This window comes from Sturnus vulgaris, chromosome 4 (genome assembly GCF_052056855.1).
Source record: "Sturnus vulgaris isolate bStuVul1 chromosome 4, bStuVul1.hap1, whole genome shotgun sequence".
NCBI lineage: Eukaryota > Metazoa > Chordata > Aves > Passeriformes > Sturnidae > Sturnus > Sturnus vulgaris.
Genome location: NC_142246.1, coordinates 11,768,435 through 11,791,217, shown reverse-complemented (window position 1 = coordinate 11,791,217; position 22,783 = coordinate 11,768,435). Strand labels below are relative to the sequence as shown.

Genomic DNA, 22,783 nt, shown 5'->3' with positions numbered 1-22,783 from the left:
TGCTGAACAGAGAGTTGATAACATAGAGATGTTTTTGTTATTGCTGAGCAGAGCTTACACAGAGCCAAGGCCTTTTCTGCTCTTTCACACTCCACTCTGGCAGGGACATTGGAGATGAATGGGAGGCTGGGAGGAGACACAGCCAAGACAGGTGACCCAAACTGACCAAAGGGATATTCCAGACCATGGGACATCATGCTCAGTGTATAAAGTGGAGTGGGGAAGAAGTAGGTAAGGGGAGATATTTGGGGTGATGGTGTTTGCTTTTGTTTGTCTTCCCGACTCACCATTACACATGATGGGTCCTGCTGTACTGGAGATGGCTGAGCACCTGCCTGCCCATGGGAAGCAGTGAACTGATTCCTCATATTGCTTTTCCTGTGTGTATGGCTTTTCTTTTCCCTCTTACACTGTCTTTATCTCAACTCATGAGTTTTCCAGCTTTTACCTTTCCAATTCACTTCCTGATCCTGCTGACTGGGGGTTGGTTGCTGGCTGGGGTGAAACTACAACATACAACTTTAAAGAAAACCCAACCCTCCCTGCCCCCTCTCACTCCACTAAAATACCAGGTTAGACAACAAAAGGGAGTCTAACTCAAGAATTAATTGGTCCTTTTTTTTTTTTATCCTGTGGCCCAAGAGCTTCTTGAAGATGTTTCTTATTCCCATTCTGCTATTGAAAGTTTTGTCTTAAGACCAGGTGACACCTTGATCATGTGTAAAGAGTAGATCTCTATTCATGAAGCTTAATTAATGCAGTGATTCATGAAAGTATGTCAACAAAACCACAAAAATAAAAGGCAGATGTATTACCAGCTTTCAAATTGCTAACTATGAATATTATCAAAAATTGTGTTAGCAAAGCATTATGCTGATTGGATATCTAAATTTGGCTCTTACTAAAATAAATCTCTGATCAGTAGTCTCAGCTGTGTCCAGCAGAAAAACCTTTTTAGGTTTTCTCACCAATCTTAGTGAGATTAACAGAGGTAGGAAGTAATAAGGGAATATTCTAAACATCATACCTTTAAAAAGTGATATATTGCAACATGCAATTGGAATTGAGTACTTATCAATGTTCTGAAGCTTCTCAAACCTTCTTTAAAAGAAGAGTGATTCACAAAGTGTGGTAATCTGAAGAATAAAGACATGTTGATAAAAATCTCAAAGTTGGATGAAATGTTGATACATTATCTGAGCTATCTTGTTCTCTGAAGCATTATTCCTAATACCTGGATATCCCTTATAGCAGTTTGTATTGCCTCCTCTTAAAAAAAACCCGCTGATGATGGTCGCACAGATGGCCTGCTACAGTGTTCTTGTAAAGTTTTAATCTTTAATCTAAATCTCATATGCTGCAAGTTATTACTTCCTGTTCTAACCCTTTTGAGTACTAAAAACATTCTCTTTGCAAAACATTTTGCATATTTGGAAGTGTCTTCTTTGCCAAGGCTAGAAGACTAATTTTCCCACCTTTTTTCCTAAATTCTTTCTAGGTTTTTGACTTACTGCTCTCCACTAGACTTTATCCATGTGATTTGCCTCTTTCCAAAGTATGGACCTCGATTTTGAAGTGAGGCAGCTGTGGCCTTACAATCCTGAGTAGTGAAGGGATTACCTTCTGTATGCCTTGCATGCCACAATGGCACTTGCTTTTATCTGAAATAGAATGACATTCCTGATTTATCATTTTTTAATCTACTGTAATCCCCTGTGTACTAATACACAGCCAGTTATTCTTCATCCTTCTTTGGCTTCTTGATCCATCCTGTTATTGACCTATCCTAGATCACAGATTAGCTCTATAAAGTGTAACATACTGTGTTAAATTTTTGGGTGGTTTGGGGTATTTTTTCCCAATCTATTTGAATCATTGTAGTGATAAAATAAGTGAAGAACTGTAACAGATTGTCTTTGAATATCAGGAGTCAGTCTATTTAATCTTTCCTGGATCAGTTACAGTAAAGTGGATGCTGAATTAGTATAGGGAGAGAAGTAGCAGAGAAATGGGTTTGAATCTCCTCCAGCACTGTTTTTGTAACCATTGAGTGATTTTTTTCCATAGTTTCCTTTGCTGTTAATAAAGTCAGCAGGAGACTGACTGAAGACAATTGTCAGTAGTGAGATGTGGGAAATGTCATCATTTGTTTGTTTTAAGCTGTGTTGATAAATTCTAATTCCATTCAGAAAACTAGGTTATCTCCTTCAGTGAAATGTACCTATAAATTCTGAATTCAATATAGACTATAATGCTATCTTCTTCTTAGTATGTTGGGGAAAACAGGGAAATGCAAACAGAGACCTGCAGATTTTGACATATGTTGAAAATATGCTGGTATTCCTTTTTATGAAAGCCAGAATTATATGATTTATTTGTTCATCAGAAGCAGTATTTCTAGAAGTGTGTCTCAGAAGTGTATCTCTTGCTGTACCTGTGACTGATGCAAGTGCATTTATAAGTGGAGAGGAACAAATGGTCCATACTAAAAGCCAGATACAGTTCTGCATAGCTGTTTGGTTTGGAGGTTTTGGTGGCTTTTTTGTGGGGGTAGGAGGAGATAGGAAAAATATTACTGTAGCCTTTAATGACAAAATCTGTGTACTTAGTATACACAATCTAAACGGGGACAGATGTAAGTACAAGTAACTAAGCTTAACTAAGAACATGAGGTTAATTTTTAGATGGGTTTTTGCTAGTGTGAAATATATTACAAATTTTGTAATGTTTCATAATACCTGAAGTGTTTGTCTGTCCACAAGCTTGGATGGCCTTTTTTCAAATATATCATTTTGCCTAAAAGGAAATAGTAACTTTTGCTAAACCTTTGCCTTATTTAACAATTTGTAAAGTCCTTCAGATGGGCAGTTAAGTAGTTCTTGTAGATAGAGAGCTGTAGAAAAGGGCAAATGTGTAGCCTGAGTCAAGGTATCAATTCAGTCCTGATCCCAGGCACCCTATGAGAAGAATTCATGTTGGAGAAGTTCATGGAGGACTGGCTCCTGCAGCAAGGACCCCACACTGGAGCAGGGGAAGAGTGTGAGGAGTTCCCCTTATGAGGAAGGAGCAGCAGAGAAGAGGTGATAAACTGACTGCAGTCCCCCAACCCCACCCCCCTGTGCTGCTGTGGGGAGGAGGTGAGGAATACATGAGTAAAATTGAGCCCAAGAGGGTTTATTTCATTATCCTACTCTCATTTGATTGGTAATAAATTAAAATAATTTTTCCCCAAGTTGAGTCTACTTTGCTCATGAGAGTAACTGGTGAGTGATTTCTCCCTGTCCTTATCTCGACCCATGAGCCTTTGCTTTTGTCTCCCCTGCCCAGTTGAGTGCAGTGATAGAATGACTGTAGCCAGCACCTGGCATTTATCCAGGGTCAACTTGCCACACTGAGTTTGTTAATCTGCATTACACATTAACTGCTCCAAAATTAAAAAGAAAATTTGCATCAAAAAGTGTGTAAAATTTCAGGTCAAAGTTGCATCAGTGTGCTACTCATCACACTAAGGCTTGGGTCTAGAAATGATGCAGATATATTTCTGCATGCATGCCTGTGTTGGAAGAAGGGCAGGGCATCAAGAGTGATGTAATATATAAAGCAGAAAAATATCATTTATCATTAAGAAGTAAGGGGACAAGAGATTTTTGCAAGGAATTAGGATTAATGGGGCGAGAAATATATGTCAGAAAATACCAAAGAAAAGTAGAGGGCAAAACAGTGCATCTTCATGCAGGTTTTGCTGTCACTTCACCACTGGTGGCAGTCAACTAAGGCTGTATGTGTGCAGGGTTTTTCTCCTTCAAAATTAGGATAGGAATAGAAATACAGGATAGGAATATAGCAGCTGTACAGCACTTATTGAAATACACCTGAATTAAGTCTAGAAAGAGTATTTCTTCTGTAGCTGAAGATGTGAATTTTATCAGTCTAAATACGAACTAAAATTGTGAGACTTCTGTGAGGCTTAAGCTCCCACTAGTAAATCAGCATTTTACACTCTCTGCTCTCTACAATTTCATCAAAAGACAAATTTATTTCACTTTCTCAGGAACCAAGTGGGATATATTACTTATATTTACCTTGAAATACCTGTTAAGAACACAACAATGGCTGTTGCCCAGCATGCTGTGTCTGTTCCCAGACATTTTGGAAGCAGTAGTACACTGAGAGTTCAGAAAAATAATTTTCTATTACCTTATCAGAAATCACGATTTTTTTCTGTCTAATTAGTACACAACATCCATTTCTACCATCTAAAATAATAGCAGATGCTTTAAAGAATGAAGAGTTCTATTGCCACCTGGTGGGAGTCTTGTGTGTAACACGTAACTAATTGCAGACAAGATTGGCCTCGAGCTGGCCAACACCATCCTGCAAGAATACAATCTAGCTACACGTGGCATCATGAGAATTATTAGATGATTGCATTAGCCAAGAAAAACCAGCATTATTAAAGAGCTGCAATCTGTCCCTACACTCCTTTTCAGGTAAAGGCACTGTTAACTTACTAAATTCCAGTTCTTTTGATGTTAACACAGCTGGACTACTGGCATGTATAAAAAAATATCTGAACAAGCTTTTAAATGTGGAATATAGTAGAAAAATATAATTTTCATATTATATACAAAATATAGCAGAAAAATTGTATTTAGAAGTTTTTGGGAAGATAGCCTAATGGACGAAGAACAGAGGTTTAAATAAGCATTTTAAATTGACTGAACCCTTTCTTTGTATTATTTTATGTTACTGACAATGAATAAAGTGAACTTTGCAGATAATAATTCTGAAATTCTCCATTTAACTATTCCTTGACACAACAGAAGGAGGGGATGCCATCCAGAGGGACCTAGGCAAGCTTGAGAAGTGGATCCAGGAGAATACATTCAACAATCCAAGTGCAAGGTGCTGCACTGGGCTCAGGGTAATCCCTGCCATGAGTCAAGACTGGGAGAGGAATTCATTGAAGGAAGCCTGTCAGAGAAGGACTTGGGGATTCTGGTGGACCAAAACTTGGACATGCCACAGCACTGTGCATTTGCAGCCCAGAAGTCCAAGCTTGTCCTGGGCTGCATCAAAAGAGGCACAGCCAGCAGGCTGAGGGAGGGAATTTCTGCCATCTCTACGCTGCCCTTGAGAGACTCCACCTCAAGTGTCATGTCCAGCTCTGCAGCCCCCAAAACCAGAAGGGTGTGGACCTGTTAGAGCAGGTCCAGAGTAAGCCACAAAGAAGGCTGGAGCACCTCTGGTGCAGACAGGCTGAGAGTTGGGGTTGTTCTGCCTGGAGAAGGCTCTGGGTAGACCTCACACCACCTTCCAGTATCCAAAGAGAGCTTAAAAAAAACATGGAGAGAAACTTTTTATACAGGCCAATAGTGATAGGACAAGGAGGAACAGTTTAAAACTGAAAGAGGGCAGGTAGATATTAGGCAGAAATTCTTTACTCAGAGGTTGGTGAGGTACCAAAAGACTTTGTCCATCCAGTCTGGCCTACAACACTTCCCAGGATGGGGCCCTGGCAACCTGGTCTAGTGGGTGGCATCCCTCCCCATTGCAGGAGCATTGGAACTAGATGATCTGTAATGTCCCTTCTGAGATATTAAAGGCATTCTAGGGTTTTATGGGTGTGCAGAGAATTCGCCTTACCTGAACATGGAATGTTAGGAAATAGTTACCATAGCAAGTCCTGCTTTCTCACTAAATCCCCAAAGCCACAATATGACAGAATTTGATCTGATGTGACTAATAGCATATATTTCCTGTCAGAAATTAAATTTTCAATGTGACAGTTTTGCATATCTTTGAAACCTTAATTAAATTCTGCATAATCTCTACTACAGAATTCTTTTACATTAAACATGCCTAAAACTGAGATGTAGCAAGGCAGTTTTTCAGTCAGCAATTCATATATAATGTTTTGTTGCTGGAGAACAACATGTCCATGTTTGCTGCCATGTAGAAGGTGGAATCCTAGGAGGGACAGAAAATAGTTTATAGAAAAAAAACTTCCAAGTTCTTTTGCAAAGTATTGACAGTTTATATTTCACGCGATGTGAACTTGTCTGAAAAAGGAATGGTCATCTCTATTTGTCCGAAGTAAGCCCAAGATTACTTCCTTCTGAAATACGTGAATATGCTTACAGCTTTTATTCTTAATAGTCAAAGATTTAATTAGATCTATCAATGTATTTGAATAGTTTTAGTGCATTGTTTATACCAGGTGCACCAGCCAAGCCGTTTTTAGCTGTTTTTCTGCTGTTTTATCAAACACTCTGGAATTTGTCAAGGCTACTGAAACATAAATTGTGTGCTGAATTGAGAGAGAAGAAGCTGAAGAACAGAACACCAAGATTAGAAGAACCAAGATAAAGGGGCAGTGAAACACTGGACTGTAACCAATCATATTTCCTGCAAGGTGCGTGCAGAGTGCATGGACAGGACAAGATAGAGGCACTGTTGGAGTCTGAAAAACAGAGGCCTCTCTGAGCTCCTCAGAGAGAGATCAAAATGCAGGGTTTGAATTAAAGCTTTAAGAGAAATTAAAATATATTAAGCCACACAGATATGAAACAGAGGTGTAAGTTATGTAAGTAAGTAAGAATATGTTTTAAGTGCCTTAAGAAGTAGAAGTCTTAAAATTTAGTGTGAAAAACAAGTCTCAGTGAGAGATCAAAAACATAGTTCTAGATATTAGTGTAGAAAACAAGTCTCAAAAACAAGTCTCAGTAAAAGCTCAAAAACAGTTTTAGACGTAATAAAAATATAGTAAGAATATTGCTTACATTCTTCAGATAGAACAGATAGGCTATATGTGTAGATTATACATAAACTTTCATATTAAAAAACTAGAATTCGAATTGGTTTGCAAGAAATGCTTCAGATCCATGTTTTTAGCTCACTGAGTAATTCGTAAATCAGAATCTGCATTGGGGAGAGACCCTCTCTCTCTCCTCACTGCCATCATCACAGCCCAGAAGGAGACAGGAGCTGCTGCTGCAACTTCTGCCCTTGAGGCCTTGCACCAGGAGCTGCTTCTATTTCTAATCGGGACTTTACTTCTCTTTGGAACTCTATGCCAAAAGCCTTTATCACAGACTTTAACACTTGGGACTCTTTGCCTTTTGAGACTGGTGTGCCTTTACAATAAACAATTTTATAGCAACTAACAATGGCTCAGCTCTTTTGAAGATTCAAACCCACAACAATCCCGACAAGGCACCAATCAAAAAATGATCACGTGGACAGTAGTTTTAGAATGTATAAGTGGTGTATAAGGTAAACAATCAATTGGCTTCTGCATAATCACATCGATTTGTCATTTGGAAGTCCTTTGTTCCTGCAATTAGATAATTCTAAATTTTCTTTAACTATCAAATTGCAATTTAACACTGCCAACCATATGAATACGTAATATTTCCAACTAAATTACTTTCTATAATTATATCCTCCACTTTTTTCTCCTGCAATTTTGGAGAAACCAAATAGAAAAATTTTTGCTTTAGAGCTTTTTCCTGCCCTTAATTCATGCAAATTGTTCTGCAGAAGAGGGGAGGGAAATCATCACTTCAGTGTACTTGGCTGAAGAAAATATATATAATATATTGATGTCAATTCTTAACTGCTGAAGTTAATACATAGCTATAGTGGGGTCAGGGTTTGAAGAATCTGTACATTTTACAGCAGTTCTTACAGAAATTGTTGCATCACTGCCTTCTGATTTGTTTTTTTCATACAAAGTCCAGTGCAAGGCTTCAGAAAATAAAAGCAATCTCTCACACTTAGGAATGCTGAAAATTACCTGAACCTGTTAAGAAATGTATTGAACCATGCATGGAGTTTTTGATAAACAAAAATCTGATCAAAATGGCACAGGAATGAAAAAACTTTAAATTCTTGATTTGGTATGGCTGAAGGAATGTTTTTGGGTTCATGATTTCCTGTTCATGTTTTGCATGCTTAATGCAGTGTGTCATACAGTCAAACAGATGGCACCCACACGTGTCCCTTCATCCTGGTAACAGTATGAACACATATGAAGTTCTCAGTGCACTGCCTTGGATCCACTGCATTGTCTCATCCAGTCACACTAGAGGTCACTGTGAGCAAAAGATTAAGCTTGAAAAGGCAAGAACACTGATGGATCAATTTACAGGCCAAAATTTGTGGCATGCTTTCCAATTTGAAAGGTTGACTCAAACACATGCATGTTAAATATGTAGAGTTCCAGACTTTGTTGATAGTTGTTGCTGTTTTTTCCCCTATAAAATTTAAGGTGCTATTCTTTCCCCCTAGGAAAACTGCCCCACTTTCTCTGGACTGTAGCAGAACAGTACAACTTCGATTCAGGTGCTGCTTCCAGAGTAAAGTGAGGTAAGTTCCATTTATATTGTGGATTAGGAACAAAATCAGTAGTTGTCTCAGAGTAAAGTTGTGAACAGAGCAAATCTAGAACATTCAAGGAACTGGGAGTGCAGTCCCCTTTACCTGTTCCAAAGAATGCATCCAACCCAACTCCCAGTAGCTGCTGTGTCAGACCTTCACAGTCTCACCTGCATATGGTTGTACCTGGGCCCAGTTTTAAAAACTTCTCCTCTTTCACAGTGCCTGTCCACGATTAGACAAGATGGCTGAGCAATAAGTGCAGAACTGAGTGTCTGGTGCCAAGTAAGTCACCTATGGCTTCGTTTAGTGTAGGTATTCATTTGAAAAGGAAAATGTTAACCCTTTCCTCATAGCTGAGTGAGCTGATGGGAGAATGAGAGGAATGCTTTCCTGTATAAAGCAGTGATGATGAACAATACTTTCATGCTGCCACCCCGAGTATTTGGCACAAGGAAAATGGAATAAAAAGAGAATAAAAGAGCAGTGGACAGGGAATGATGCTTACATTACCCTACATACTTTAGTGCATGAAAACAGTACTTTATGTGGAAGCTACTCCAACCCTGAGGTAACAGAGGCAAATTTAATATGCAGATCTGGGAAGAAGACTCTTCATCATCTTCACAAAATTCCTCAATTCCTATTTTTACCTGCTTTTTGTGCCCACTTCTTGTGCTTTTCCTTCTGTTTCCTCCCACGCTTACCTTTTATTAATTCTTTCTACTGTATGTCCATCCAAATGGCATTAACATCTTAGTTGTTCACATCAAATTGTTGATTCTCTGAATTCTGTATCCCTTGTCTTAGTATGCTTAAAGTACTGTGCTCTTTCTGACATAAAATACATCTCACTTTAAATTACACACTACTTTAAAAAAATAAAAAGAAATCTGTTTCAGTGGTCCTTAGTCTAATGAAACAGTATTACCCAGATGCTCATGAGGGATGCTGCAGCTTTTATTGCACTAATATTATGGTGGTGTAATGCTTCCATCAATTAAATTATACTGTTAAAATGAGTGTAAAGAACAAAACCTATTATTTTGAAATAACATCTCTTGTCTTAATTGGTAAGGTGTGGCAAGAGAAAAAGATTGTTTTTGAGACAAGTTTTAGGACAGTTTACTTAGCATCACTCAGACATTTTCATTTCCATAATGTACTTCCTTTCATACCTACTGAAGATGCACATAGCATTTTTCAATGAATTTTTCAGCTCTTCTTATTCTTACAAGAGCTGACAAGGTTTTTGCTAGGATTAACATATTCCTAAACCATCCAGAGTAACTGTGCCAAATCTTTTTCTGATTATACCATGGACTAAAGAAATTCATGTTCAGAGGTGTTGTGAAAAACGTATAGAGCTGAAGGCCATTCATTGTAATGAATCACACTTTATGCAGGTCTGTTTTCTTGGATGATCACTGCTTTCTTTCTTCCTTTCAGGAAGTGTGATTAGTTTTTCCTCTGGACTCGTGGTAACTATTTCTATGCTAGCAATGCTATAAGCGTGGTATCATTTCAGTAATATTAATAAATCAATTTGAGTTGAGGGATTTAATAATAAAACGTATTTAAATGTTGCTTAGCATAATCTTTTGCTGTTACAAATTAATTTTCTATAAGACACACTTCTTAAACATTTCAATACTAAACACATGCCTAGATACAGAAATACAAACTTCACAACAGAATGTGAAAATGTCAGTTTATATTACATGCAGTTTAAGAGGCAACATATGAGTTTCTCAGATTATTAGATATCCCAAGTATATTTCTAGAACTTGATGATTCTATGGAAAAGCAGGTAATTTCAGCCTGTATCTCAGTACTGCACCTCAGGTGTTCAGACAGCCATTTCTATTACATTTCATCATCTCAAGTAAAAAATGTTTACAGAGATCAGCTAAAGTCCAACATCACTCTGTAAACCTTCAAAATACTTGTAAAAGGATTGTTGATTCTCTAACACAGAAAGTATGGCTTTTTTTATTCTGTTCTTGTTGCAACAAGGGTTTTTTGTTGTTGTTTGGGTTGGGGTTTTTTTGGTTTTTTTTTTTAATCTGGGCTGACAGTAACCTCATGCAGTTAAACATGTGTCTGGTTCTGGACTCCCTCATGCAAGGAGGATGGAGGCCCTGGAGTCAGTCCAACAAAGGCCACTGAAATGATGAATGGGCTGGAGCATCTCTCCTTTGAGGAAAAGCCAAAAGAGCCTGTTGTCAGAGATCAAAATGTTATGGCAAATGGCTTAAACATTGTTATGAAGGAGTTTTGGGCATTACAGGAACGCTGTATAAAGAAGCTGTGACCACTGAAGCCCATCCCACAGTGAATATGGCTCCTGAGTGCAACCTTGGACTGTGGGTTAAGCTGCCTAAGGGAACTTAAGATAAGGTGACAATATTGCTCAATCATCTGAGGTCTATGGAAAAGCAAACAAGGCTGGGGGAGAAGAATGCATCCACAAGATAGCCAAACCCAGCAGCTGTCCCAGAAATCATCCCTGGCTGGGTTGGGGCTGGGGTGGCCAGAGCCCACACGCTCATCTGCTAAGGCCAGGTTTGTACAGACTGCCCCCAGCCAAAGGGGGAGGAGGAGAGTTTTGGATGTGTCATAACCTCTGGTCAGAGACACTGAACACCCTCCTCCCTCACACAAACTGCTCAGCTGGAAAATCCCCACCCCGGGAAGGCCACATCCACGGGACATTCCCGTGAGGGACACCTGAGGAGGGGCCAGAATCCATCAAACAGCCCCAAAGCGCTGCCCAGACTCACTGCTGAGGCCTTGCAGCACAGCACTGCTCCTGATGCAAAGGGATGTGACGGATCCAGAGTCTGTTGTGAGACTGTCAAAATTGCACCCCTGTGTCAGGAGAAATACCTGAGCATTCCCACTTGGCACAAATGTGTATCAATCCATGGAAGTCCGTGTTTTCGGGGGACCCTCACCACCAAGAAAACCAGATGGAGAGGATCAACAGAACACCACTGGGATCCACAGAGTGGTGACATTTTCTACTTAATCTGTTTCTGTCATTATCTTTCTCTCCCCCCACCTCTTTTTTCTCTTTCTTTCCTTCTTTTGTCTCTCTCATTTACTGTTTAATAAAATCCATACTACTGACTTTGGAACATGGTCACATTTGCACCTTAATTCAGGCAGAGGCATCTCATTTTAAAAATTATAAGAACCTGATCAAAACACCTGTTCAGCCCGGAGAAGAGACGGCTCAGGGGGATCTATCAATGTACATAAAAACCTGAAGGGAGAAAGCAAACAGGACAAGCCAGGTTCTTTCCAGTGATGTCCAGTTAGTTACAAGACTGGAGGCAGTGCACACAAACTGGAACACAAGGAGGTTCCCTCTCAGCAGTGGCACAGGTTGCCCAAGAAGATGATGGAGTCTTCATCCTTAGAGATACTCTTAAAACCATCTGGACAGGACCCTGGGCAACCAACAGGAGGGAAGAGCAGCTGACCTCAGGATGTCCCTTCCAACCTCAACCATTCTACTGATGCCATGAGTCATAAATGAAATTTAAATAGGTGCTGTGCCATGTTATTACAGTACTTCCATGTTTCTTCTCTGTAGCTGTAACAATTTGCAACTCTGATAATGCCAGATGGGAACTCATCATTTGTCATAAAGTAATGCCAAAGTGAAATCAGTGGAATTGATAATGGAAGTTGTCATCATGTCTGAGTTTGGTTTACTCTCACTAATGTTATAAGTATTTATGTAAGACACGTGAGTATATAAGGTGTGAGTGACAATTAATTTACTGCAAAGGTTTCGTTGGCCTTAACTAAGGACCTGATCAAATTCAGCAATGGCACTAATGTTCATCTTCAGTGTAGGATCAGACATAAGCAACCAAAGAATATTTTACATCAAGGCTTGCTGTTGTTAGGGTTAGTAGCCAGTGTTGCAATTTTACCCTTGAACTGAGCTCCTCTGGAATGGCTTCTGCCATGTGTGACTGCCTGTGCTGGAAAGCAGCAGCAGAGGCTTTATTTTACACTTCCTTTTTAGTTACTTTTCCAGCTACCACCCTCATTTCCACCTGTTCCCTAAGTATGTTACATCCGTTAAGCACACCCACGAAATATCAGAACAATTATATAAAATAATATCTTGAAGGAAATGTGACTAACAGGGAGAAAGGATTGCAGAACTTTGTCATATGAGAGTTAAGTCACACTGTAAGTCTAAGGAAACAACAAGTAACACATGGCTGGCATTGAATGTTCCTGATGAAACCACATTACACTCAGACAACAAGTGACCTTCTTAAATGTGGTTTGGTTTTGTTTTTTTTCAAATTTAGGTTTATTTTGAGGTAAAGAGAAGCTTAGCCATGTTTGTTTGAACTTGTTTTGTGTTAAAAAAAAGTATTATGCCTTCCAAGGCAAGGAAATAGTGAAACTGGGGACCACATTTTTGTGTGGGGATTAAAAAAACTCAGCAGGTGGTGACCAAGATTTTACCCACATTAGAAAAAATTAAAGTTCCCCATGATCTCCTGCAAACTTGGAACCTGTGAAAATCAACGAAGTAACTTATATGAACGACTGACGTTGAAATTTAATTTCCTACTTCGAATTTGTAGCTTGTTTGTTTGACTGGGGTTTTAATTAGAAGGTATTCAAAGTATTATATAGGGACTTCGACTTATTTAAAGAGCTGGCAAATAAAAATTATTTCTTAAAAGTACTAAGTTCACCATCAAAATAATACTTCCACGTAAGTTTACAGTTCGCTTCCTGCCCAGAAAGCCGTCCACTTAAGTGGCAGATATACCAGTAGATGTAACAGCAATAACTTAGAGGGCATTTAGAATAAATCAGTTCCTGGGTTACCGCCCTTTTCCCCTATTCCCTTCTCTCCTAAACCGAGAAACTCCGCGCCAGGGGAAGGATCCGGGTCAGCATCGGGGCTGGCTCCCACCGACCCTGCGGCGCTACCCCGCCGGAGCGGGACTGGACCCGCACCCGGACCCGGACCCGCACCCAGACCCGCACCCGCCGGCCTCCGCCCGCCTCTCCCGGCGCCGCCATTTTACAGCAGCCTAAGCCCTTCCCCGTCCTGACATCCCCCGGCCCCACGGGCGAGCGGCCATCCCCGCCCGCTGTCACTGCGCGGGGCACGGCCGCACACCACGGCAGACCGCGGTTCTGCTGCCCTGCCGCCGCCCGTAGCGCCGCCCCGCCGGCCCTGAGCCATCCCCTCCGCCTCCTGCCGCCGGCCCCGCCCGGCCCCGGCGGGGCCTCGCCGGAGCCCTCCCCGAGAGCGGAGGGCGGTGAGTGGCAGCCGAGAGGAGTGGGGAGGGAAGGGGGCCGAGGCCGATGGGCGGGGTAGCACCGCCCCCCAGGGCTGTGGGCTGCCGGCGGAGCCCCAGTCGGCGTCCGGCCGCCTCCGGAGCCGAGGGGAGGTTCGTCATCCGGGGTGCGCGGCGCTGACTTCGCCCGGCCGGGTTCGGTGAGCGTCTGGGGCGGGACCCCGCGCAGGACGGCCCGAGGTGCCGGGCCCCTTGCGCCCCACCGGGGCTCCCTGGCCTTCCGGGGAGTCAGGGCCGGCCGCTCGGGCACTCCCGGACCTCCGGGGGAGCGGGGCCGAGCGAGCTCCAGTGCTCCCGACTGGGAGCGGCTGGCGGCGTGGGGTGCGGAGTCACCGCCCGCTGGCTTGTGAACAGCCCGGAGGAAAAGTTGGTGGTTCCCTTTGTAGGACAAGCGCAGAGTGACTTTTGGGACGGGAATGTTTTTGCCGGGTGGCTGATGGGGAGGTGAGCTCCTGCTCACGGCTGTGCCGCAGAGGCGCCGGCGCTGCCCGCTGTGGAAGGAGCCGGAGCCGGAGCCGGCCGTGCCGCGCATCCCCCGCGGGGCGCCGCGGACGCGGCCTGGCTGCGCTCCCCGTCCCTCTTACAAAGCGCTAAGGTCAAGTTGAAACTGGAGGCACAGTAACTTTTGTGATTGTATAATGGTTAAAAATACTCATGCTGGTTTACCGGGAAGGTATTTTAATCTCTGAGTTTTCCGAGGACTGTTTGAAGGTTGAACTGAACTGTGCTGGTTTATTTATAACTTGATGTAGAAACATAATACAGAAACGCATTTACTTGTATCAGTAAAATATTTTCTGGTTTAGGGAAGCTTAATTTTGTCAAATTACAAGTACTACGTTTGACAGTGGTGACATTGCTAGTACTCTTAGCACCCTGTCGTGATTTTAGCGTCATTTGAGTGGAAAAAGTTGGTTATGTGGTGTCTGTGGTTTTGGCTATATTACTTTCAACTTTACAAGGCCGTCTTCAGGTCGGTATTCTGAACTAATTCTGTGTTTATACAACATTAAAAACTACTGTTTATTGCCAGAAATACTCTACAGTGCTCCTTGCGAATTGCTTAACTCAGAGGAGTTCTCAAGCAGTAAGAGTTACTATGTGTTACACTGTGGTATGTGCATACCTTGCTGCTTTTGTCTTGTGAGAGCTAAACTTTCAGTCGGCGTTTTTATGCAAGTGTACTTATTTAGGGAACATTTTGCTACAGAGCAGAGATCCCCTCTTATTTTTGAAAGGGCTTAAAGCTAAAAGGCCCTCTCGGGTAAGGCCTTTGCCTCCCTGCCATGTGTGAATAATTTATTTTTCAAAATGGGACATAAAGGTATTTCAAGTAAGCTTATTTTGAATTATGGGCATTTAAGTTGGTAATACCTAAAAACAGCATCCTTGGTGGTGTTGCTCCTCTGATTTCCCATGCAGAAATGTGCTCCCAAGCAGAGTTGTACATCTCCACCTTTGCCTTCTTATCATTATTGTCTTTCTCTGCCTCGTGATTAGGTGATGACAGTTAACCAGCTCTTTGATATGAAATTAATTTTTCTATTATTATAAATTTGCCCATAAAAAGTTAGGGGCTGGTCTTTATTTCTCGCATGTATAAGCAGAACATTAAATTCAAAGAAGAAATTTATATGCAGCATTTACAGGCTTGATTATTAGTTTTAGCATTTGTTTACACTTGAAACCCAGTTATTAGTTAGGAAAAAAGCAATCAGTGTTCTGGCACAATACTATATATGTGGTCAGACTCAGCTATAGCTGCTCATGCTTGCGATGACTGAAGAATATATAAATAAATCTTAAAGTTCCTATCAGACTTCTTGCCATTTTCTAGGCTTTTTGTTTACCTAACTATACAAATACATTCAGATTTCAAATTTTTATTCAGTTTTACATTGTAACCCTGCTTTCTAGTAGTTACTTATTATTTTCTTCTTTGGCAGCTAAAATGAATTCAGATCCTGGTCCCAACTCAAGTCCCTCTCACCCCCAGCAGCATCTTGGAAGGTCCCAGCTAAATGCTGCTCCTGTGGACAATAGTGAGAACAGTCAGAGACCTGGAACATCTTCAGGAGATTCTGCAACTTCTTCAGTTCCTGGCTACTCCCGTAGCAGGGAGAAAACAGAAAAAAAGGGTAAGTATGAAAGAATTCTTACGCAAAATCAGCTTACATTAAACATTGGGAGATTATTGTGTGTATATGTATTCTAAACGCTGTTTAAAGACACTGTAAAGTAGGAAAATAAATTTCTCCAATTTCTTTTAACCTGTTGTTGTGGAAGAGTCTTTTCTACTTCAGCTTCCTTTGTGCATATTTTCGAGTCTTCCTATCTAATTTTTCAGGTTTGTACAAAGCAATAAGAAATAACTTTATTTGAAAAATTGGCAGGGAAATTTAATTAAATTTAGCCTAATAATGTTTCAATTTAATTTCTTTCTTTGGCTAGAGCACATGCAATAGCTTTAATATGAATTCTAATGTGGATGCATAAGATAATACTATAATGTAGACTTAGAGAATAATAAGTTGGTACATGAAGCTAAAATTGAAGTTAATATTAGCAGTAAGATAAGAATTTGGATTTACAGCGATGATAAACTGTGAAAGGCGGAATGAAAGGGTTATTTTCCCCCACATGTGGTGAAACCATTGAGTTTCAAAGATTGTGGAAACCAACGGGTTGAGAGAAAAGTCTGTACAAAAAAATACCTGGCTCCTGTATTCACCTGCTGAGTTCCAGTTTTAATTCAGTTTGTAATCTAACACTTGTAAAAGATGGTCTTGTGCTCAAGATAGCAAATAGCAAATTTCCTGCTATTTAACTTTCTTTAAAATTGGACTTTTGATTGTGAAACTGTTTATGTACATGCCCTTATAGTCACAAATATGAGTCTTTCTATTGAAGGTAATAAGGCTATCCAAGAGTTTAAAGTTATTAAATGTGTGACTATCTGTGTGGCACATACCAGATGCAACTGATCTCTGCCATGAGTTCAGGCCCATATTCTGACTGTGTCAGCAAATCTATTTCCTGCATCTAATTCAAAATTGACTGTTGGAACCTACTGGGTTCCATGTTCCCAATGAAGGAGAGTTGTTTTGGATATCTGAATTTCTGTCATGCCTCAGTGTTCAGTACCAGTTTTTTCATCTAGCCCACCTGTAAAAGAATTAAGAGATTATGGAGATTTGACAGTTCTAACATTACCTACACGATTGCTAATTTAGAGTCAGTGCTAACAGATGTGTTTTCTTCCTTCATTTCCACTTTCTTAGTACACTTCAACAGGGAAAGAATAGTAACTATAATAGGAATATGGTATGAAGATATCTTGGGCTTAGTTATTCTATGATTTGAAAAAGCAATACATAGGTTTTGCATTAATGCAAGATTCTGGAAATCAACACAAGCTGTTTAGTGGTGTTTTGCACATAGGTTCTCTCAGCTATTCTTTTCTAGCTAATTTGGAGATTTTCTTACTATACACAAATGTTGGACTTCTAAAATCATACTAATTTTCATCTTAGTTCTCTTTACAGTCTGTGTATTTACTAATGATCCCTATCTGTGCAGCACTGTATTAGAGATGCTGCTTATTTGTGTTCCTATAAAAGAGGGCTTTTGAGCATTGATGTATTTCTCCTTTTCAGTTGTGACTCATCCCTGATTGCTTTAAGTCTCTTCCCCATTAAAATAATATGGGTGCCTGGTGCCACTGTCATTGCCCTTCCCATGCCCTTCTTAATATATGCAAGTATTTAATGCAGCAGAATGAGCTACCATTGCCATAGTGTCTTGCTGGAGTCTCTAACACCCAAGGTTTTAGTGGATTTAGATAGAAAATGTCTTCAATAACACATAATACAGTATTTTCTTAAATGGCTGTTTTAGAGTTATGCCATTTGTCATTGTGCTAACAGTTTCTAGAACTGAAAACTTTATTAAAAAAAAAGGAAGTTCTGGTCATCAGAACAAAAAAATGGGCATTTTAGTAGGACTTCAGAAAGAAGCGCAAATAAAGATACAAATTCAAAGATGTACATATGAAAACAAATAAAAATAAACTGGTGCGTCAAACAGAAAATTGGCATTTCAGAAATTCTCAAAACATTTGAACTGACAGAGAAGGTGTTCCTTGGAATCACTAGAGCCCTTACCAGTAAATAGCATTCAAGTTTCTCATAGGTCTAGGAAAAGTGAAGAGTTTGGACTCAGCCAGGGCATGTTGTGGTTTGGTTATATGAAAGGAAATATGCTCCAGACCAGATGTTCTAGGAAGGACTGCTCTGACTTCTTTCTTGGAAGATTAAGAAGTCAGATAATTTTCACTAGTCACTATGGTCATGACTAACTCAGAGTGATGGAGAAGAGGACAGAAAAGACAGGCACACTGATATACAGAAAGCTGTCTCAAATCTTACTAAATACATCGAACGCTCCTCTTTAATGATGACTTAAATATCTTGCTCAAATTTAAATTACTATTACAGATTCAAGTTTGTATAATTTTTAATAAATCAGCTATGATTTCCCTTTGGGAAGGGGAGATGTACTGTGTGTATCTCAGTTATCTGGAAAGGCAGTTTCAGCTCAGGACTATCTACCACACACCCATATGCCCTTCCCCCACAGAAAGTCGCTGGTATCTTGGGCTGCAATAGTTGAAACCTTGCCCAACAGGTGGAAGGAGATCCTTCCCCTCCAGTCAGCATTGGAGTACTTCATCCAGTTCTGGACTATCCAGTACATGAGAGACATGGAGAGAGTTCAGCAGAGGGCCTCAGAGATGATGAATGAGCTGCAGCATCTCTCCTCTGGGAGACATCTGAGAGCTGGGACTGTTCAGCCTGGGGGAGCAAAGGCTCAGGGGGGGATCTATCAATGTGCATAAATAGCTGCAGGTAGGGTGCAAAAAGGATGGAGCCACGATCTTTCCAGTAGTCCCCAACACAAGGACCAGAGGCAGCCAGCACAAACAGGAGGTTCCCTTTGACCATCAGTAAACACTTCTGTTTTTCCTGTGAGGGTGACTGAGCACTGTCCAGAGAGGATGGAGTCTGCAAACTTTGAGATTCTCAAAAACTATGTGGACATGGTCCTGGGAGGCCAACTTAGGAGGACCTGCATGAGCAGAGGGGTTGGAACAGGTAACTTCCAGCAGTCATTTCTAACCTCAACCATTTTACTAATTTATGTAGTATTTTTGACAACATATCTGTATTTCTGATCTGTTCTTTTTCTTCCAGTTTTTGTTAATCTACACTGTGTTTAAGGCTGTAGCATCAAAGTGAATGTTAAGTAATTTGTTTCCTGGAAGCATGCATCACATCATCTATTCCTGCAGCATTATCCATATCTTGTGGTGTAATCCAGCAAATTAATGAATGCCTTGGCTCTGACTCAGTAAAGCACTTAAACATACACATATCCTCAGCAGCACAAGTGCTTCCTTTGGATCAAACTCTTATGCTGCCGTTTTTTTTCTTAGCAATTTTTCAGTCTCTATTCTGCTGATGTATCATTAGGTAGCGTTTATGTTATTCCTTTAATAATTTTTTTCACAATGGGATGTAACAGTGCTTTGAAAATTTGAGTAAATAGAATCTGGATTTAATGAAAAAAATACTGAATCATCAGGATAATTTATAGATACAGGTTTTGTTATGTTAAAAAAGAAAAGGAGGGTGTTCCAATTTCTACCCAAAACTCCTGGATTTTGCTAATTTGTGGTTTTGGTTTTCCATTCCTTGTATGTAGGAATGGAGTGAATATCACTATGTCAGCTTTCATGTTTAAAAGTAAATTAGAAAAAATATGGTTACTCTTTCAAGGAGGTTCATGGACAGGGAGTTTATTAGTGAGCAAAGCATATACACTACTAATTAGGGCTCCTGAAATTTTTACGCCATGGAGTCATCAGTATCCATGTAAGCAAATTACAGGAGAGTTCATGTATAGCAGGGAAGACCAGTATCTGCTTGGTAGTGAAGGCTGTTGAAATAGACTAAGACTCTAATCTCATAAGATTTTATGCCTCTCAGGTGCACAGGCCTCTCAGTTTCTGGTCCAGGTGCCAGATACCCCTTTCTGGATTTTGTCTTTCATCACTCTGTAGAATCTCCCACCTTCAGATACAGCTTTAAAGCAACATGAAAAGACAGCTTAGATGAGAGCTCTGGAGCTCCCAACACCAATTTCTCCAAGTAGGCTTAAAAACATCATTCTTGCTAGAGACACCATTTCTTCTACTTACAGAGCAGAGCTAGGAAAAAAGCACTTTCACCGTGGTGACTTAGCACGTGAATATCTGTAGTATTGCTGCTATTAATGTGTTTTGAAAGAGATGCCTGAGTCTGCAGTCGAGGTAAGTGCCCTGTATTGCTGAGTTAGAAAGTAGATCTGTGTGTCCCAGGAGATGTTTTGATTCAGATGAAAGGAAAGCAGAATTGAGAGAAACTTTTCACAGTACAATGGTGATCAGATACTTGACTGTGATGTCTGGATTCAAATAACTGCTTCAATTCAGCCACAGTGATAACTTGATCCGGATGATGCTCACCCCAGGTGAACATTTATTGTGCTGGAGGTTATCTGGAAGAGTTACCATTTCTTGCAATGCTTACGTACATTCAAGCACATAAAGTGTCTTTCTTAAAAATTTACTTTCTGCCGGTCAGCAGGTAAAAGGTCATGCTAGGATGCTAGAGAAACTGAGGAGAAGATGGAAATTTTTCATATGTGAATGAAACAGATTACTGGTTTATTACATCGTTCATGCACATTTGCTAGCCAGTAAGGTTGGAAAGGAGAAATTGCAAAGCTAAGTTTCAGTGCTTGAAGAAAGGTCTGTTTGGTTAAGGAACTCGCTGGGGCTTTTTTTCTGTGGTTTTGCTGTAATCTCTTGCTCTAGAATTGAGAACACATGGGAAGGTGTTTTTACAGAGAGCTTTGCAGACAGAAATAAATTTCTTATGTTTTGTTTGTAGGTGTATAGAGTTCTGTGTGTACTTATGAAAGGTTTTTGTACCTCTAGGAAGAGAATTATTAATTGGCTGGCTTCATATTTATAAATAATAAGAAAAAACCTTTTAAGTAGTTTACAATGCATTGCAAGAATTTACAAAAGTGTGTCTCCAAGGTATTGCTAAATGATAGCTAACAAATAGGGAACCTTCCTAATTTACAAATATTTTCCAAGTGTTACCCTCTTCCACTTAAGGTTACAAAGGTTTTGAAGCTTTGCTTCCAAGCTCTATTTTAGTACTTCTGTGTCTTTACTTTTTGGCAGTTAACTATTACAGACTAACTCTTGAAGCAAAGTGAAATGTTTGTGCAAAGCTTGAAGAAATCTCAGAAAAATCTTTGATTATTTGAAGGGGAGGATTATGCCTTGATGTATTAACTACTTAACGATTTATCTGTCAGTTTATTAATGCCCCTTCAAACTTTACCTTTAAACACTCAGGCTCCTAGAAAGCTAATTTGCCAGGCATTGCTGTGGGAGAGAAAGGATTCTATCCAAACAAAAATTAATGACTGTATTTTCTGATAAATCCTGGGATATTATCATTGTTGGTGCAGAACAATGGAAATGGGCTTTTTTGTGCCTGCTGCTATTGTCAGTAACATGCTGGTGTTTTTACCCTATATGGCAGGAGGATTGAACCCCATTTATTTGAGGAAATATTCTCCATCTTTCCCTCTTCCAGCATTTGAAATACATAAATGAGTTTTTTGGCTGATAACAAAGATGCTATTACTGCTATCAATTATTTACATTCACATGACAAACCAGATTATGGAAGGTGCCCTAGCTCAGTCTTCATTCTTTATTTTCCAGGTGGATCAATTTCCTAATCTGTTCATAACAACAAAATTTCTAGCATAGTCCCAGGGTGCTGGAAGAAAGGAGGATAGAAAGGAAAGAGCTATACTCATATTAATGAATTATGTAATGAAATGGGAGTGGCCCTATAAATTCTTCGGTGCAAAGGACTTGACATTCCTTTTGTGCAAATTTAAAAATCAAATCTAGTGGTTGGAATCTTTCAATTCAGCTTCCTTCAGAAGAGAGTCAGTATGTGTGTTCCACTGTGCAAACGACTCCCAGGACAGTAAGCGAGGAGAGACTTGGACCTGCTGTGTTGTTGGAGGGCCCCTCGCAGCAGCAGCAGCCCCACTTTATTGTGAAAGTTAGAAGGTGAGGCTGGCAACAGTAAAATGGGAAGTAAAGCTAATCCTTTGAAAAGTTAATTACTAGAAGTGCTTACTTAAGCCACTGGATTTGTGGATTTGCTAAAAAGTTGGAATGTTCCTTTTTTAAAGGCCCCTCTGTTTTGACAGTGAATGAACTGCTGGAGTGTCAATGTGATGAAGTGCTCAAACTGCAGAATTGCTGAAATTCCATGTGTATTGTGCAGGTTGCTATGATAACTTTCTGTCTGCACCTACAAAAACACGTGGGCTTGGTGAGCTCTATGGTCTCAACTTCTTACACTGTTTTTCATTGCTTTCTCCTTTTTTTTTTTTTTGGTGGAAAGGGTTAATATTGATGAGTATCATCTGAGAAATGACAAAATGCTAATTTATTTGTAATGCTACGGTTTTGGAACTGCAGATTTATGTTAGATTTATCGCAGCTCATCCATAAAGGGTTTAGTCAGAGATGCCTATATAGAAAAAGCAGCAGGACTGGCTCATTAGTTACATGTAAAATTATTTTAATGACTTTAAAAGATCATTGTACAGCAGTAACTATGCTAGAAAAATACAGATTTGAAGAATGGTTTTTCCTCCACTTTAAAATTTATTGTCTGTAATATCACTCTTAGTCTTCTACGTACATGATTTTTTTTCTCTTATTGCTCTCCAGACAATTTAAATTCATTTTGTGGGGGTGCAGAAGTTGTTCCCATTTCAATTTAATGCTATTTGATGACTTGCAATTGTGGTGTGACTAAGACTATTACCATATCTACAAATGCATTGCTCCTCCCAGAGAAAGTAGACTCGAGTCCTAGACTTGAACAGCCCTGTAAACAAATGTTATT

The 22,783-nt window shown here is 40.1% G+C and overlaps 1 protein-coding gene across 5 annotated transcripts in view; it reads left to right on the top strand.

The window, feature by feature from the left end:
- Window positions 1–13,528: 13,528 nt before the first annotated feature.
- WFS1 (wolframin ER transmembrane glycoprotein) overlaps window positions 13,529–22,783 on the top strand; it is a 33,000-nt gene continuing 23,745 nt past the window's right edge. The window contains exons 1-2 of one of the 5 annotated variants that reach the window (XM_088163116.1): window positions 13,529–13,688; window positions 15,674–15,865. In XM_088163116.1, coding sequence (XP_088019242.1) covers window positions 15,679–15,865 — 187 coding nt within the window. In that variant the 5' untranslated portion in view covers window positions 13,529–13,688; window positions 15,674–15,678. Of the gene's footprint in view, window positions 13,689–13,733; window positions 13,868–15,673; window positions 15,866–18,768; window positions 18,881–22,783 lie in introns of those variants that run through there. The other 4 variants (XM_014895331.2, XM_088163114.1, XM_088163115.1 and 1 more) reach the window with 4 other exon arrangements.